Here is an 18,142-nt window from a genome sequence, read left to right on the forward strand (position 1 = left end):
TTAATTTTAAATTTGCTATAAAATATAATTTTCTTAATTATAAATACTCATTTTTTTAAAAATTAATGAACTTGCATTATATCATAAGATTATTAATTCATGAAAATCATAATATTTCTAGAGAAAAATAAGGATGAATACATTAATTAGTTATTTTTTAGATAAATTCACATTAAATTGTGAATTTCTGTAATTTTATTTAATCTCTCGTAGAAATAAGTTCAATATTAATAAAAATTTTGGAATTTTGGAGGTAAAAAGAGGAATTTTGGATCCAACCTCATTTGAAATAGATTGAACGTTTACCCAAATATTTTTAAATATTCCCACTCTCCCTTCTTATTTATTTATTTATTTATTAAAAAGTCAAAAAAGCATACAACCGTTTCATTTGAAAAAAATTCCCTCTTCCTTTTGATTCTTTTATTGCAAAACTTATCCCATCACCACTTGTAGCGAGCAGACAAACTTTTCCTTTGTTTTGTATATAATTTTAGTAGAAAATTCATTACTATTTACCAATCTTAGCTTTCTTTTCATATTTAAATGTTATTTTTATAAAATAAATTTTTTAAAAAATAATTCATTTGAACTAAATAAGGCTGAAGATAATATTGGAGCCCAGTTGATCTATGCAGCTTTGGCAGAGCACAACATTTGAAAATGGGAAGCATCTGATAAAAGAATATTAAAATGGTCCCATTTGGTCTGATTTTGATAGAGAAATGAAAATAGAAACAGGGGACCAACAGATCATGCTCCAGCATTACCATCCCAAATATGAATTTGTGTGTTGATGGTGCGGTGGCCGCACGTGCGAGGATGAGTCATTGGCGGCAAATAACAAAGTTGAAAATCGCACAGTTTTTTAAAGTAAGTGGTTCTAAAATTAATATATTAAAATTTTAATTTTGATATTTTTATAATAAATTTATCGATAAACTTAATATAGTTATAGGTTTAGCCGATGGTACATGTATCTGAATGAATAAATCTAATAGATTTTAAATTTTACTATTTAAATTCTCAACTTTTATTTAAAAAAAAATAATGTGAAATAATAGTTATTGTTATTTTTTCTTTTACGGAGACCGAGATTAAGTAAATGAGTTTGAGTTTAATGGGACAAATGGATGACTGTCCATTTTCTGATGGTCAGATCTTTTATTTTAAGGAATCTGATTGTTCAATCTTAAACCATAATCATGGAAATATGTTCACAATAATCATAATTAATTATTATTTATGCTAAGATTAGGAGGTGATTAAGAAATGCTAGCCATATGCACATATGCTGACAAAACATCAACCACTACACATTTGCTAAAAATCAAATTGATTTTGATTAATTTGTATAAAAAAATTTGATTGTGATTGATTACCAACCATATACTAATGCAAATTAAGTTTCTTAGAGAATAATTGCCTTGTCCCATAAATTAATTAACATAGTTATCAACACATCTAATCTGGTTATCCTCAAAAACTCGTCTTGTCTTGTAAACTTTCTTGTTCTTATCATTAAAAGAAACAAAAATTCCAACCTTAAATTTCTGATGAACACCAAACTTTATACCCATAACTTTCCTTTGGTGAGGAAAGGGAAACATGTGGTAACCATTTTACTTTTTAGAAAATATGGTTTCCATTTAAATAAATTAAATCATTTTATTTTTATCAAAATTAGACTGAACTCATAATACAATGAATGTGATTAAATTACATGAAAGATCTACTGCTTTTTTTTTTTTTTAAATTATAGCATTTATTGATCTAAATTGTCTTCAACCAGAGATATATAAGGTCACATAATGTCTCTGTGGATCCAGAAGAATAAGTCAAAATCAACCGTCCCAACATTCTTTCTTTGGATGGCTGAGATTTATTTATTTATTTATTTTTATAAAAATAAATTTAGAGTGGGACAACATTCATAATTTCATTCCATGAGAAAGCTTCATGAGATGTTTGTTCCATCTTAAAGATTAAAAATTCAGTTTAAAATACCTCTTAGTATTTAATAAAATGTAATTTATTTAAAATAAATATTATTAAAAAATTAATAAAAAATATAATTTTTTATTATACATGAAAAAATAAAATAAAAAAAACATATGCCTGAGAGAGTATTATATAAATCTAAAAAATGTAATAGTTTTTTCTTTAAATTATTTTTTTATTTTATTAAAAAGTCGGTTTTTTTGTCTTTCTATTTATAGTGTAATGATACCAAAAGGTTTGCTTGGGATTTCTGCAAATATTCTGCAGACCTTGAGCTTTTTCTTGGTCTCATTACAAGATGATCATTCTCATCTTGCTAAAGAGACACTTAACGCAAACGTCATACTATGTGATAATGCCCAAAACTGTTACATCTTCAACCTTTCTTTTCCCACTTTCTACTTCTTTATGATCTATTCTTCCTTGGGGGATTTTCAATTTTTATATACAACCCCTTGTATTTCAAGTAAGCTTTTATTTATTTATTTATTTATCTAAAATACTCTATTTAATAAAAAATAAATCATCTAAGTTAATATGATAAATACTAATTAAATTTCGCTATAAGTTTTAACTACTATCGTTTGGTTAAAACGATATAAAAGAAAAAATAAATTGAAAAACGAATAATTTTATGAAAATCTTTTAAAGATACGGCTCTTGTCACATTTGTGAAAGTCGTATATCTCGAAATTTGCTTTTTGAAAAATTATCGTGGGTCTCTATTGGACGTTGACAGTAAAATTAGACCCGGTTTAAATCTGCCGTAAAATCCAAAATTAATTGCTCAAATAACAATCTAATTCATCCCACATCCGCAGTTTACAGTAAATTAAAATTATACATAATAACTAGTACGAAATTACTAAATAATTTGGATTAATTATTTTGGGTCAATAAAAAAGTGAGTTTAAAAGTTATTTGAGACAGTTTGGATTAGATTGTTTCAATTGATATCAGAACTATTCTGGTTCATATAAATTATGCAGAGTTAGTGAACCGGTGAGTAAAGAGCCGCCCGTGTGAAACGAGGTGCCTAATTAGTGGGCTTGTAATGAAAGAGTTATTCGTGTGAGACGAGATAGAGCCGTCCGAGGTATTAGTAAATCATAATACTCAAAAGTTCGATCTTATTTTAATAATTGTATTCGATTTAGTTGCGACCAGAACATCGCAAATTTAGCGGGAGGGTATAATAGCTGGCTCTTTACTTAATTCGTCCCACATCAATGGTTTACTGTAATTAAAATTGTATATAATAGTTAGTAGGAAACTACTAGATAATGTAATAGTCAGTTCCTCGCTTAATTTATTCACATCGGCAATTTACGGCAAATTAAAATTATATATAATATAGATAGTAATATTAAATAATTTGAATTAACTATTTTAAATTAAATAAAAAGTGAATCCAAAAGTCATATACATCAGTTTGGGTCCAACTGTTTCACATATAATAAAATTTAAATTAATATTATTTTATTTAATTTTTTATGTAATACTCTAACATTAAATCTTTAACCATTTAATAAATTTTATTTTATTTTTTTTAAATCTTTGTTTTTTTTTGAAAAGGAGACAAATATTATTAACTCAAAGCGATTCAAGAAACTATACGAGAAGGAGGGATATAAACCCAAATTTTAATTTCATAGTAGAAATGACACGAAGAGGACAAGAGTCACCATGTTTGAGTTTGCTGATAACTCTTTTGATAAATTGAACTAATTAATTTGACAAAGAAAGTATGATCAAAATCTTATTATATTTACTTAATTAAAGCAGCTTATTGATAAAGCAAGTTCATTTTAAATAATTAATCACTCTCTGCATACGTGTGGTTGTTTTGTTTCAAATTTGATGAACTTTAAAAAAGAGAAGAGACTTTCAACTTAAAGGGCTTAAGTCTCCATTTTCTCCCTAAAGTTTTACTAAAGTCCCATTTTACATGGAGTTTTTTTGTTTCTTTAAAAAAAATATTTTTAAAAATATTGAGAGGGAATGTTAGTCAATAAAGTATTTATGTTCTATTGCTTCCACATTGGTCAAGTTTTTACGATATAATCATTCATATGTACAATATTTTTATTATAATAATTAATTATTATATCATTACACTTATAACTTTATATTTTTATTATTTTTTGTTTCTCTTATTACTGTGCGAATTTGAAAATGACCATTCAATACATGGGGCTTTGCACTTGATCCTCCTTCCTTTCCACGACTATTGTTTAATGCCCTCATTCACCGACATTTTTTCTCACGTGTGTTCATTGATTGAGCTATTCAATTTGTTCTCAACTTCTTTGAAATCCTATCTTTGCAAAAAAGAAAATAAACATTAAATTTTGTTCTCCAAAAGGCAAGCCAATTTCTCTTCAACTTTACTTATACGACCGTTCATTTACTATCCACTTTCACATTATGATTAAATAATATTAATTAAAAATATTAAAAATCTTTACAATTTTACTTTCACTATTCAGCACAATGTAAATGAGACACAGAGAGTATTACCATTGTATGTATATATTTTTTATATTTATATTTAAATAAAATTAAAATAAAAATAATTGAATATCCATTTTAAATAATTAAATTATAAAATTGTAAGTGTTAGTGTTAAATAAATGCAATGTAAAGCCCATTTTCGTTCATGGGCCTTCAAACACCGACCATGGTTGGCTATTCTTTAAATCCTCAGGGGCAAATTCGTCAGATTACATCGAGAGAAAAAACCCAAGCCCGTCTTATTCTCTTACCACGTCAACAACCAACGAAAAGTCAACACGTGGTTATCCAACACTCGCGCCTCTTTTATAAAACCACCACCATTTATAACGGCCTTCTCTACTTTCACGAACCCAACAATCGCTTCGCTTCGACAATCCAACTTTCCCGCTCTATAAACAAGAAAAATTCAGATTAGGGATCAAGAAATTGCAGATTCAGAGAGAGAGAGAGAGAGATATAGAGGAAAAATGGCTGTGGAGACAGTAGCACCAGCACCCTTGCCAACACCGGCAACAGCACCCACTGGATCCCCCACTGAGATGTCCGTCGCTGCTCAGGCACAGCAGAAGAAGAACCGGATTCAAGTCTCCAACACCAAGAAGCCGCTCTTCTTTTATGTCAATCTCGCTAAGGTTTAAATTTTCTTTTTCTCAATTGGGAATTAGTCCTTTTTTGCTAGTTTTTGCTTGTTTTGGTTGTTACATTGGTCCTAGTGTCTGTGATTCATCATGGGAAATTTTAGGATTTATGTGATCAAGTTCTTTTTCTTCTGCAATCGCAATCAGATATCGCGTTTAATTTTGACCTAATAAGGGAAATTTATATCATTTTCTGGTAAGTTGATTGCTGTAATATCTCCTAATACATACATGATTCTTTACATTGCACATTTCTTGGTTTTCTTTTACTTTCAAATCTTGTTTAGAAGAATTCTATGCATAATTTCTATTGCTTTAGAATAAAATCTTTTTTCAGTATAAAAGAATTAAATTCTTTAAAAAGAAATCAATTAAATTGAATTATTTTTGATTCCAAATGAGAATATGTTATCTGTTTTTGCAGAGGTATATACAGCAACATGACGAGGTTGAGCTTTCTGCCTTGGGCATGGGTACGTATGTAGTGCACAGACTTCACTCGTTTTCATTTTAGCGTCAATAAAGATTTTCGCAATTTATTGATTTTCTCAGATTTTTATTAGTTTTCTAGTTGTCAGAGTTGTTGCCCATGGATGTTAATACCCTATGGAATATATGAAGACATCAGATGTATAACTTATTTCTCTAATACAAATGAGCTTTCAATGTGACACTTTACTAATCAATTTCTCTTTAAACAAATAACATCTTCGATTAGGGGAGAAAGAAAAGAAAGTTTGTCACTGTTTACTAAATTCTAATTTTCATTCCATTTTAGCAATCACCACTGTTGTCACAATTGCTGAGATCTTGAAGAACAATGGATTAGCCACCGAGAAGAGTGAGATTCCCTTCCCTTCTCTCCTTAAGCTATGATAGTCTAGCATTCAAAATGAGGATTGAATATGGGAATTTTTTTTAAATTTTTACTTCTAATATTTCTCTCTGAATGAGCAGAAGTATTGACATCTACAGTAGGCATGAAAGATGAAAACAAAGGACGACTGGTTCAGAAGGCCAAGGTATGCGTTATGTTTTTAGAGGGTGGTATTAAAATGATTTAGTTTTCTAGTTATCTGATCAGTTCCTTGATTTTGTAGATCGAGATAGTGTTGGGGAAATCTGAGAAATTTGACAGTCTGATGGATGCTGCCAATACAGCCCCAGAGGAGGACTCCAAAGAGAAGGAGCAGCAATGCTGATGGAGGCTTTGTTGCTTAATAGTGATAAGTGGGAAGGCATAATTGGGAGCCAGTTGCACTTGTATGTGCCGCCTCTTTACAACTCTTCACAGTTGTACAGACATATTACGCTATTAAACTCTTTCTGCACATGTATCTTTTATGCCTCATTATAATGAAATTGTACCTTACCTTTTTGCATGATCTTCTTACTCATCACGACGTGCAAATCAAGAATTCAAAGTTTTAGAAATAATTTTGAAATGATTTGAGTTTTCACCGGTAATCAATTGGAATATTTAATTATATGATTATTTTACATTGATTAAATGTATGATGATCTTAATGAACCCAATTAGACTTAACATGCAAGGATATTAACTAAAGAAACGTAGTTTGCATCACAACCTTATACTTCTTATGGACAGATGAAAGCGCCATTGGTGTATTGAAGAAAATTCATCGTTTCATTTGTACAAAAAAAACAGTAGGGCCGAGTAGTTTACAGTTTGAGTATTTTCGACGAAGTGAAAAGTAAGTTTAAAAGTTATTTAGGTCGGTTTGGAGCGGACTGTTTCAATTGGTATTAGAGCCATCCGTGGACCTTCGGGGTGGAGCCGCTTGAGGTACTATCAATATTCGAGATAAGGTCCTAGTTTAGCAATTGTATTAAATTCGGTTGTGATGAAAATATCGCAAATTTAGCGGGACCGAATATAACGGTCAGCTGTCTATTTATAGGAAATCGTCCCACATCGACAGATTACAACAAATTGAAATTGTATATAATAATTAGCATAAAACTACTAAATTCTTGATCCCAGTCAGCTGCCTGCTTGTAAAAATCCGGTTCTAATTTAGCAATTATATTCGATTCAGTTGCGACGTTATAATTGAAATTGTATATAATAGCTAGCACACAACTATTAAATTCTCGATCTCGGTTAGCTGTCTGCTTGTAGGAGTTCGATTCTAGTTTACAATTATATTCGATTCAGTTGCGATGAACAAATTTAGTAGGATTGAGTGTAACGGTCAGTTGTTTGCTCGTGGAAAATTATCCCACATTAACCGATTACGTTCAATTGAATTGAAATTGTATATAATAACTAGTACGAAACTACTAAATTTTTGGTTCCGATCAGCTGTCTGCTTATGAAAAATCCTCCACATCGATGAATTACGATAAATTGAAATTATATATAATAGCCAGTAAGAAACTGCTAAATATAAATTTAGTAGGACCGAGAGTAACAGTTAACTGTCTGATTTTTCATTTAGCGAGACCGAGCGTAACGATCAACTGTCTGGCTGTAGAAAATTGTCTCATATTGACGGATTATGGAAAATTAAAATTATATATAATACTCGGTACGAAACTATTAAATAATTTGAGTTAATCATTTTGAGTCTGGTAAAAAATCTGTTCAAAAATTATTTGGATGAGTTTGATTTTATTTTCACCGAAACTTGATTTAATTATTTGAATTATTCAAATCTGTTTGATTATTTTTTTTGAATCAAAATTCTGTTTGATTATTGAATTTACTTAAATATTTTTAATATTAATAAAAGTAACGCACTTTTAATACATTAAGAAAAAAGTAAACTTGTATAATATATTACATTTAGAAATAAAATAAAAATTATTTAATTAAATATTAATTTAATTATTATTTTTTATAATAAATTCATATAATTTTTTATTATTTTTAAGTTTATATATATATCAATCTTTATTTTTATTTAACTCTTGTATACAAATACCAATAAAAGAAAATGAATTATTCAGAATGATAATCACCATTGAAATTAAAAAAAAATTTATATATTGCCACACAAAATTAAAAAAAATATTTTTTTCGTATATATATTATAGGTTAATTATATTATTATATTATTATTTTTTAAGAGATGAGGTGGAAATATAATTATTTTTCTCTATTTTAATTTATATTTTTTAAATTTATTTTATTAAATTAATTTATATATATAAAAATAATAAATTAATTTATATATGTACAAATAATAAATCAAGAGAGAAACATTTATTTGGATATAAAATTTATGATTTTATTCGATAAAAATTAAATTAAATTTACAGTTTTTTTGGGTATTTTTGCCGATTTGCATGGGTTAACTCCATCTCATTACCGAGCGCCTCGCTTAAAATGTAGGGCTAGTTTGGCCATTCAACAAGTAACAGGGGCCACATTGTAAATTGAAGATTTTACGAGGATGACAAAAGGAACATCGATCCCAAAATCTTCATCACTTTATCGCCTTCACACATTACCTCACTCTTGACTTGAGGCTATAAACCCTCGAAACCTATATTGCAACAATTCTACTCCACTGTACCATCCTTAAATCCTTTCTCTTTCCTTTTCAAGTAAGTGTTTATTCTAATAATCTTCCCATTTAATTGCAATCTTGTTAGCTGTTTTCGTCTTTTTTGTTTTAGGGTTCTATGGGTTGGCTGTCCTATTGTAGTGATTACAGTTTTGGGGTTTTCGTTATGTTCTCTTGGTAGTTGATTTAGGGTTAGGGTTCTTAACTGCAACCCGTTATTGTGTTTTCCGATTGATTTTGATTTTTTGTTTGACGAATAAGAGAACAGTGATATTTAGGATTTTCTGGAGATGAAATTAGGGGTTTGAGAGGTTTTTGGTTACGGTTTATTTTAATTTTGAGCAGCTGGAATTATATGTCCTTTTCATGTATGGGGTTCGTGGGATCTTTTTTTTTTTTTTTTTTTTTTTTTTTAAATATTTAGTATATTTGGCATGTCATACAGCTAATTATATATTCATGGTTCCCTGAACCCAACTATTCCCTCTGGACATCGTCATTGTTTTTTTGTCTTAGTTAATAGCTACTGCGGAATTTCTGGAACTTCAAATGCAATCGAAAAGTTATTGGGTTGAGGCTTTTTCTGGATGCAATATTAGATGTAAGCTGCAGTATTCTTGGCCAATTTTTTTTCATTCTGCAGGTCTGCAACTAATAAAAGCGTTTCCTTATAAGGTGAATGATTGAGGCTCTGTAACTACATACAGATGATAGAGGCTTTAGACGTGTATTACACAGCTGCCTCTCGCCTCTTAAGTAATTTGTAGGATTCCAAGTGAGGAAGCTTGGTTTTAAAGCCTTCTAGTTTGATATGCACTTAATTTCTTAGATTCCCGCTGAAATTATGTAACTTTGAATACTTTTAACCATAATAGCATTATTTTTTGTGGTGTTTTGGTGGGAATTTGATGGTTGCAATTTCACTTGTTTGAGGATACTTCATTCCTGTTTTCATTTTGAAGAAATACATGGACATGAATTACATTATGATTCTATTTAATTTTTTTTTCAGAATAGTATAATTGAGATAGTTTGTATTTCTATATATGGTTTGTTTTGTCCAGAGCGACAATCATGGCAGACCTCGATCAAACCATTGTTGAGCATGATGTGGATCAAGCGACCGTTCCTGGACTAGATGTTGCTGTAGATCATGGTGTAGATCATTCTGATCATGGTCTGGATCATGGTATGAATCATCCTGTTGATCAGAACTTGGAACATGCTGTTGATCAGGGCTTGGATCTCGAGACAGATGGTTTGGCTGAGCATAATGTTGATCATGGTATAGATCAGAATGTGGATCATGCTATAGAACATGATATAGACCATGCAGAAGATCAGGTGACTGAGACTTTTCAGGTTCAAGAAAAACAAGGGCATGATGAGGATACAGTTGCTGGAAGTGGTGAAAAGAAGTGGCCTGGATGGCCTGGGGAGAGTGTGTTCCGGATGTTGGTTCCTGCACAAAAAGTTGGTAGTATAATTGGACGCAAAGGAGAGTTTATTAAAAAAATAGTTGAGGAGACAAGAGCTCGCATTAAGATACTTGATGGTCCTCCAGGGACAACAGAAAGAGCTGTAAGTTAGTTTGTGTCTTTCATTTATTTTTGCAGCTTAGTTTATTGGCAAATGTAGAAAATATGAAGTGTTTGCAGTTGCATATTTGATTATGCATCATACTTGATTCATATAGCTAGTTTTACTGTATGAAGCATTCACTTTAATTTTCTCCTTTTCTCGTGCTCCTTTTTTACTTATATTTTGACGTAGGCCTGGCAACTTCTAGGCCTTGCAGACAATGTTTTACGGTGTTAACTCTGTTGCAATCATGATTGTATGACAATCATGTATTATTTGTGTTTTTCTATGCAGTTATTGCTTTTATGATTTTGGTCATTTATCTATGTTTAATTATTGTTAAGAATATGGATTGCTTGTTGTTTCTTTGTGTAACTTGCCTTGTGATTGGAATGAATGAATTTTCTTATGGAGGTAATAACAGTGAAAACCTTTACTTAAAAGAAACAAAGTATTGAAAAGGGAAAAAAAGACAAAGTTAAGACGAAATGAAAAAAGATCAATTGGAGAATAAAAGGATGCTTTCAAAAATTTTTCATATGTAACAATTACTTATAACAAGAAAAATGGAATAGCTTATTACCACCGAATATAAAAATATGGAGGGGGTTGTCAAGCACATATCATGTAATCAAAGTTATAAACTTCAGTAAAACTAATAAACATATGGGGAAATGTTTAATATATCAAGAAACCTTATTTAGAAGATTGTGTAATGAAAGAAGACAGAGGAAACCTGATCAGAAGAATCCAGATGAATCCAGATATAATTGGATTCCTTTTTCTGCAATAACAAAAATGAATCTGTGCAGGTTCTGTTCGCAAATTTTAAAGGAATCGATCATCTTTAGGATCCCAAATTTGAAGAACCAAAGATCCAGATTGCAGGGATCAGCATTGAGCATTACAAAGTGCTGAAAAGTGAGTGAATTAAGAGACACCTTGTACGTACAACTGTATCAAGAAGCTCTGCATTTGCTCTGGTAACCTCAGAACCTGGATGGTTGATTACTTATTAACACCATTTGAGGAACCTGTAATAATCAAAACTAAAGAGGATTTTGCAAATACTATTAACACTAAACTGTTAATTAAATTTCATGAATATGCTTATATAAACTAATCATTAAAGCATCTAAACTAATCATTAAAGCGTCTGAGGTGAATTAATTAACTTTAAACACTAATATACAGAAGCTTGTTGGATGCATTTTTGTATTATTATTTACTAGTGAGATGCACATCTTGTATCTTGGTAATAACATTTGAAGACATAAACATTGTAAACAAGACTTAGTCTGAAGTTTAATAAGCTGTTGCTAAAATCATCAACAATAACTAGTTGATTGGAGGACAAAAATTAAGTAAAAAATTTGAATAATGCAGTTAATTTTCAAATTGTTTACTAAAATAATTTATTAGAACTTCTGTTGCTCTGATTACATAGATAGTTTTATGGATTTGGAAATTAAATCAAATGCTCTTTGCTACAGAGGGATGAAGAAAATGGGATTGGCAGATTCCCAATTTGTTCTTTTGAAAATTTTATTGGTAATTCCATGTTGCTATCATCCATATTTACTTAATCAAGTGCCTATTTCATGTTGACTTTTTCCTGTAGCTAATAAGGTTGTTTAGAATTTTTTTGCTTTTAAAATTTTAATTTTGTGCTTGATTTGGTAGTTGTTTAAGCTTTCACATTCTTACTGCTGAATTTTGTTTTCTATTTTATTTTTTTATGTAGGTTATGGTGTCTGCCAAAGAGGAACCTGATTCGTCTCTTCCTCCTGCAATGGATGGGCTTTTGAGGGTTCACAAACGGATTGTTGATGGATTGGATGGTGATTCTTCTCATGTTCCCTCAGGCACAGGAAATAAGGTTTCAACAAGGTTGCTGGTTCCAGCCTCACAAGCAGGAAGTTTGATTGGAAAACAAGGAGGAACTGTTAAATCTATTCAAGAATCCTCTAGTTGTGTAGTTAGAGTTCTTGGAGCAGGTTTTTCCAATAGAACTTATGTTTTTGTATTTCAATAGATTTTGTTTAATACTTTTAAATTAGAACAACTTAAAAATATCTAATTCTAATTGTCATTGCCAATTTCATCTTCACTATTAGGATAAAGTTTTATTATCATTATCTATCATTCTGATCCTTATTTTGGTCGTTTGCCATTTAACCTATGACCTTAATAAGTTGGTCTATTGCTTGTTTCTGTATCTCTACCTCCATTGTTTTCTTACCATTATTATCAATATGTAACTATTATTGCTATTACTTGGCTCTAAGTTAACATTAGTTTGGGCCTGATAGGTTTCAAGTTTTAGGAGTCGATTGTTGGTTAATATGTGGAAATGGAAATGTCTAAAATATGCGAAGGTTGTATTTTACTCTTACTAGAAGCCTTTTTTAGTCAAGTATTTGGGAAAGAGTTAAGGGCATCAAACATGTGCCATGGTCAATGCCAACTTGATCACCACCATTGATTCTTGATCACCACCATTGATTTTAATTTCTCATTGTCTTTCATTCTTATCATTAATTTGATTTGTCCTTTAATCACTGCCTCTACCCACCCTTTTTAGTTGAAGTTGCTGAATTTTTTAGCTGTATAGTTAATCTAATATTTGTTGGGAATTTTCTGCAGAAGACCTTCCAGTTTTTGCTCTCCAAGACGATAGAGTTGTTGAAGTATTGGGGGATCCAGCTGGTGTGCACAAAGCTGTAGAGTTAATTGCTTCTCATTTAAGGAAGTTTCTAGTTGATCGTAGTATAATTCCATTATTTGAAATGCATGTAAGCAGCTCTTCCTAATAAGTCTACATTTATAATTTTTGGGGATGTGGTGGAATTCTAATGTCTATAATTTGCTTAGCAGATGCAAATGTCAAATCCTCAAATGGAGCGCATGCCCCCTCATCAATCATGGGGTCCACCTCAAGGTCTGCCTCCTCCGAATGCTGGTGGGGGTCCTGGTTTTGGACATAATCCTCAATATATGCCACCTCCAAGGCAAATTGAGAATTACTATCCTCCAGCTGACTTGCCGCCTCCAATGGAAAAACAACCACATCAAGGTATATCTGCCTATGGAAGAGAAGCTCCCATGGGTGTCCATGCATCATCAAATTCCCAAGCAGCTCCGTCAATGATTACACAGGTTATATGCTATTGAGCTTTGTTTTATTACCTTACCTCACCCACTTTGCTGGATGCATTGTTGATACAATGATATAGGATTTGATGCTAGCTTGCTGACAAAGCAAATATCTTGAGATTTGCAAGGGTTGAGCAGGGTTTATGAGGAGCTGCCTGATGCTGTCTTTCAAAGCTCATATAATGTTTGGTTTCAAGGAGTTGTATGTTTGTGTGCACTTGTAGTATGAGGATATTTGCGTGCTCATTTATCTTCTTAATATGATGATTGTTTTCAAACTTTCATGTACCAGATTGAGAAATTTAGATATATAATGCTCATGGGTTATTTCCTCGGAAGTTCACTTCCAAGGACGTAACTTAACTAGGTTAGGTTAGTGGAAGTAAGTTACTTCCCTCCACCAAGAGAGAAGAAAAGCCTTAAGTAAAGAAGAAATACCATCCAAACAAATACAATTTTCCACTTCTTGGGAACTTCAAGTTCCCTAACTGAGTTGCCTCCAACCAAATAAGTTCTAATCTGCGAGCTTTACTGGGTCAAGTGCTCGAAATGAAAACTGTGCTTTCTTGAAGCTGGAAAATTTTCCTTCAACAAGCACTTCTCTTACTTAGATCCCAAAATGATGAGTTCAATGGTTCTTGCAGATTACACAGCAAATGCAGATTCCATTATCTTATGCTGATGCTGTTATTGGGACAGCTGGTGCAAGTATAAGCTACATTCGGCGAGCTAGTGGAGCAACTGTTACTATACAAGAAACTAGAGGTGTGCCTGGGGAAATGACGGTTGAAATCAGCGGAACTGCTTCCCAAGTACAAACAGCTCAGCAGCTGATACAGGCAATATAGCTTACAATATCTTTTTTTTTAATGGACATTGTTCTCTCTCTTTACTAAATATCCTTGTGGCTTGTTCATACTGCTATTTTGCGGTTGCTGGCATGTGCATATGCTTGTAACAGATTTAATTTTGGTATTCTGGGTGTTCCTGCAATTTGTGTTAAACTTCCAAAATTTTTGTTGGTTTAATGGTTAGGATTCTAACATTAACTCTATACTCCATATCTTAAGCTTGAGCATGATGCACTCTGATGTGATCTACTGGCATTTGAATTTGTAGCTTTATGTGCATGTGGAAAAGAATGTTATTCTAGTGACATCATGGTTTCCACATTTCTGGCTTTAGAAAGGTTGGATGGATACTTTGCAAGGATACTGTTTTTTGTAGTTTGCATGTGATCTCCGAGCCACCATTTAGCAATCATCCTTGCACAAATGCTTGGCTGTGTGCACATATAATTTCCCCTGTAATTTAACATGGTGTTTGAGACTTTGAGTTTGAACAGCAAAGCCGCTAGTAGATGGAAAGTGACATGGATTACTGTTACTTTCAACTATACCTACTAATAAAATACAGGGGCAATGATTTTTGGATTCCAGATTCTTTCAGTATTCTCAGGTTCAAGCACTTGGTTGTATTACATGTGTTCTGATCGTCTGCTGATGTTTTGTGTTGCAGAATTTCATGGCAGAAGCTGCAGCACCAACGCAGCCTCAAACAGGTGGATCTGCAGAGCAAGGATATAATCCTTATGCTGCTCATGGTTCTGTGTATGCATCTCCTCCATCCAATCAGGGACATGCTGGCCATACTGGAGGCTATGGCTCGGTCTATGGCACAAATTACGGGTACTAGGCAGAAGCTATCCATTGGTCATGTGATTGAGCCTGTAATGCTTTCTAATTTAGTTGGTAAAATTATCAAATAATTTTATCAAGACATCTATAATGTTGTATTTTGCTTTGTATTGAGATTCTTGGTTAGACCTAGTTACACGTTAGATCTGTTGTGTGCATTAGGCTAACCGTAGGATTGCTATTACAACATTTTTTATTGGCTTGTTACTTTGAACCTGGTCTTATATGTGAACCGTGTCACTTGTTCTGCTCTGTTATCACATCCATTATCCCTTCGTCTTCTATAGTCCTACACAAAGCGTCAAACTTCCTCACGTTTTCTCTTCCGAGCTTTTTATCTTTTTGGTAATTCTCTATGATTTCTTGTATTTTTAAGATGGTAAAGCATGCGTAAATGAGTCCAACATTGTCCTTTGATCTCATCACGAGATTCTAACCATGCATCTTGCATTATTAGTATTTCTAAAATAAAAATTATTATTTCCTGTATTCTACAAATATATATCTAATTTATTGTTCATTCATTCTAGTATGGGTTACGAAGTTTATATTGAAAAAGATAAAACAACATTTATTACTTTTAGTTGTATTAACTATAATGATGTATATAAATTAAAAGATACCAGTCTAATTCGATATTAATCTACAATTTCCATTTAAAATGATTGAACTTCTTATTTTTCAAAGAAAATTTATACAATTTTTTCCTTTTTTCTAATAAAAAGGAAAAAAGGGATTCGGGAGCATAATCGGAGTCGGAAACATGAGTTCTACAATGGAGCGGATTTGTCTGCTATGACGTTTTCCCGTCTTACAGAAAATGGCGAAATGCTCACAGTTATTTCCGACAAGTTCATATTGGCCAAACCCAAGTTTTAGTAGGCTATAAGCTGTCTCTACAACATCATTAGATGGTTTAATTGAATTTCCATCATAAGTTTTCACCTCTAATTTGTCACCTGAGAGGAAACAATCAAGGCAAGTCATTACCACTGGTCCATGCTTCCCATTCCTCGTTTCCATATAAAAGAGTTCTTGGCAAGCCTGTTTACTGGATGCGGAGACTGAGCTTGAGCTTCCATTTCCTGTGGAGATAAAGTGAATCACGTGCTTGACTACATTAAGCCTGCCCGCATATATTCCTACCATAGTTTATATAAAGAGCATAAAATTCACAACTAACCATGATATGATGTTCGTGAAGTTCCTCAGAGTTAACCTTTTGCAATATATTTATACATATAGATTTCCCATATGCTAAGCAATTTATATTAAAAGCATGTAATCCTAATGGGTCATGAATTTTTTGCTTTTCACTTTGTCCACGATGGATGCATTGTATTAATTATTCTAATGCTCGACAAGAAATGATGATATATTATAGAATATATTCCTCAACATCAAAGAGCAAGGACAAGTGTGAGAATCAATTATACTAAAATTATCAATATGAATATGATGGTTTCGAGTTTTAAATCTGAATATAAAAAATTAAATAATTTAAATATATAAAATAGGTTTCACATTTTTAATAATAATAATTTACAAAAACTAATGTCCGCTTTATAATTAATAATTTAATATGCACATGAATGATTGCGATTGTGTTCATAAGTAAGATTATACAGCATGAGTATGATTTTCCAAAAGTTGATAGATGGGATCCCATTACCAAAAGCTTTTGTCCTATAGCAATTCATCACATCATGTCCTTCCTAAGTTCACATCAATTTATTAAAGGTGGACTTATGCCAAACAATAATTCATCCTTTATTACATAACATCCTTCATCACTTAAAGGATATAAACCCTACTCAACTTACCCAAATTAACATACGTCAAATAATCTAAATCCCAAATATTCAAATCCCAAACACTGAAATTCCAAACGTCAAAATACATAGCTAATTTAGATATAATTTCTATTATTATAAATAAAAAAATTACTATTTAATTTTTATAATATGAAAAAATTTACTAATTGATTTTTAGATTTTAAAAAATATATTAAAATATTTTTAATATTTTAAAAATCTATTTGTTAGTCCTTATTAATTTTATCTATTAAATATCATAAAAAAAAAATCTAAAATGCTCATAATACAAAAGATTAATTATTAAATTTTTTAAAAATTTAAAAAATCAACTAATAAATTTTTTTAAATTATAAAAATTAAATAATAAAATACTTAATAAGTTTTTTAATCCAATGAGGTTGGACAATATCTTGCAAAATCATCTCTACCATAGATCCAATTTGCTATGGAATAGAGCTATGTGATCTCCAAAGTAAGTAAATAATTTGGGTTTGTCCAAATGACCATACCAAAGCACAATTTGCATTGGAATTGATCATCCCAAAATAAAATGGCATGAGAAGTATCCAAATGCACAATACTAATTAGAAATCAACATGCAATAGCAAAAGGACACCATTAAAATACATCATTGATGCTTACCCTTAGGTTGTGCATGATTTTTGAAAATTTCAAACCGAATAAAAAATCTGTATTAAATCAAAATAAAATAAAATAAACATTGATAATATAAGAAATCAAATCAAATTTATTTAGATATTTAATTTTAATTTTAATTATTTTTTATTAAAAACTGTAAAATCAAACTGAAATCGTACTAAAAAAGTCTATAAAATATATATATATATATATATATATATTAAAATAGCTATACTATAATTTAAATATATATTTTCAATAATATATTTTATATATCATACAATTTTAATAAAAACACACCCATATAATTACAATATTATTTAATTATTAAATATTTCTCATCATTTTAATTATCCAATTTAATTATTTAATTACAATTTGTTCTATTTAAATAAATTATATATATATATATATATATATATATATAGAATTATGAGTATTAAATATAAATTATTAAAATAATTATATATATAAATGTATATATATTTATAATATAATAATAATATAAAATTATTATATTTTTTAGTGATAGGTAAATTATTAAATATTTACAATTGTATAAT

General features: G+C 30.7%; 3 protein-coding genes across 4 annotated transcripts; 2 read left to right on the forward strand and 1 right to left on the reverse strand.

Annotated features, from left to right (window-relative positions):
* Positions 1-4,865: 4,865 nt before the first annotated feature.
* On the forward strand, positions 4,866-6,541 carry LOC110621314 (uncharacterized protein At2g34160). Its single transcript, XM_021765548.2, has 5 exons — positions 4,866-5,150; positions 5,581-5,629; positions 5,935-5,997; positions 6,114-6,178; positions 6,257-6,541. The coding sequence occupies exons 1-5, from the start codon at positions 4,986-4,988 to the stop codon at positions 6,356-6,358; spliced, it is 444 nt and encodes a 147-aa protein (XP_021621240.1). The 5' UTR covers positions 4,866-4,985; the 3' UTR covers positions 6,359-6,541.
* Positions 6,542-8,570: 2,029 nt separating this feature from the next.
* On the forward strand, positions 8,571-15,378 carry LOC110620748 (flowering locus K homology domain). 2 transcript variants are annotated; one of them, XM_021764591.2, is made up of 7 exons: positions 8,571-8,729; positions 9,754-10,270; positions 12,015-12,267; positions 12,917-13,065; positions 13,148-13,429; positions 14,071-14,265; positions 14,945-15,378. In XM_021764591.2, the coding sequence occupies exons 2-7, from the start codon at positions 9,764-9,766 to the stop codon at positions 15,119-15,121; spliced, it is 1,563 nt and encodes a 520-aa protein (XP_021620283.1). In that variant the 5' UTR covers positions 8,571-8,729; positions 9,754-9,763; the 3' UTR covers positions 15,122-15,378. The 2 variants fall into 2 exon arrangements, with proteins under 2 accessions (XP_021620283.1, XP_021620284.1); XM_021764592.2 differs by lacking the exon at positions 8,571-8,729 and having other exon boundaries at positions 9,740-10,270.
* Positions 15,379-15,837: 459 nt separating this feature from the next.
* On the reverse strand, positions 15,838-16,272 carry LOC110621596 (protein LEAD-SENSITIVE 1-like). Its single transcript, XM_021765865.1, has one exon. The coding sequence runs from the start codon at positions 16,270-16,272 to the stop codon at positions 15,838-15,840; it is 435 nt and encodes a 144-aa protein (XP_021621557.1).
* Between the last annotated feature and the right edge of the window lie 1,870 nt (positions 16,273-18,142).

The sequence above is a fragment of the Manihot esculenta genome, chromosome 8, assembly GCF_001659605.2.
Source record: "Manihot esculenta cultivar AM560-2 chromosome 8, M.esculenta_v8, whole genome shotgun sequence".
NCBI classification, from domain to species: domain Eukaryota; kingdom Viridiplantae; phylum Streptophyta; class Magnoliopsida; order Malpighiales; family Euphorbiaceae; genus Manihot; species Manihot esculenta.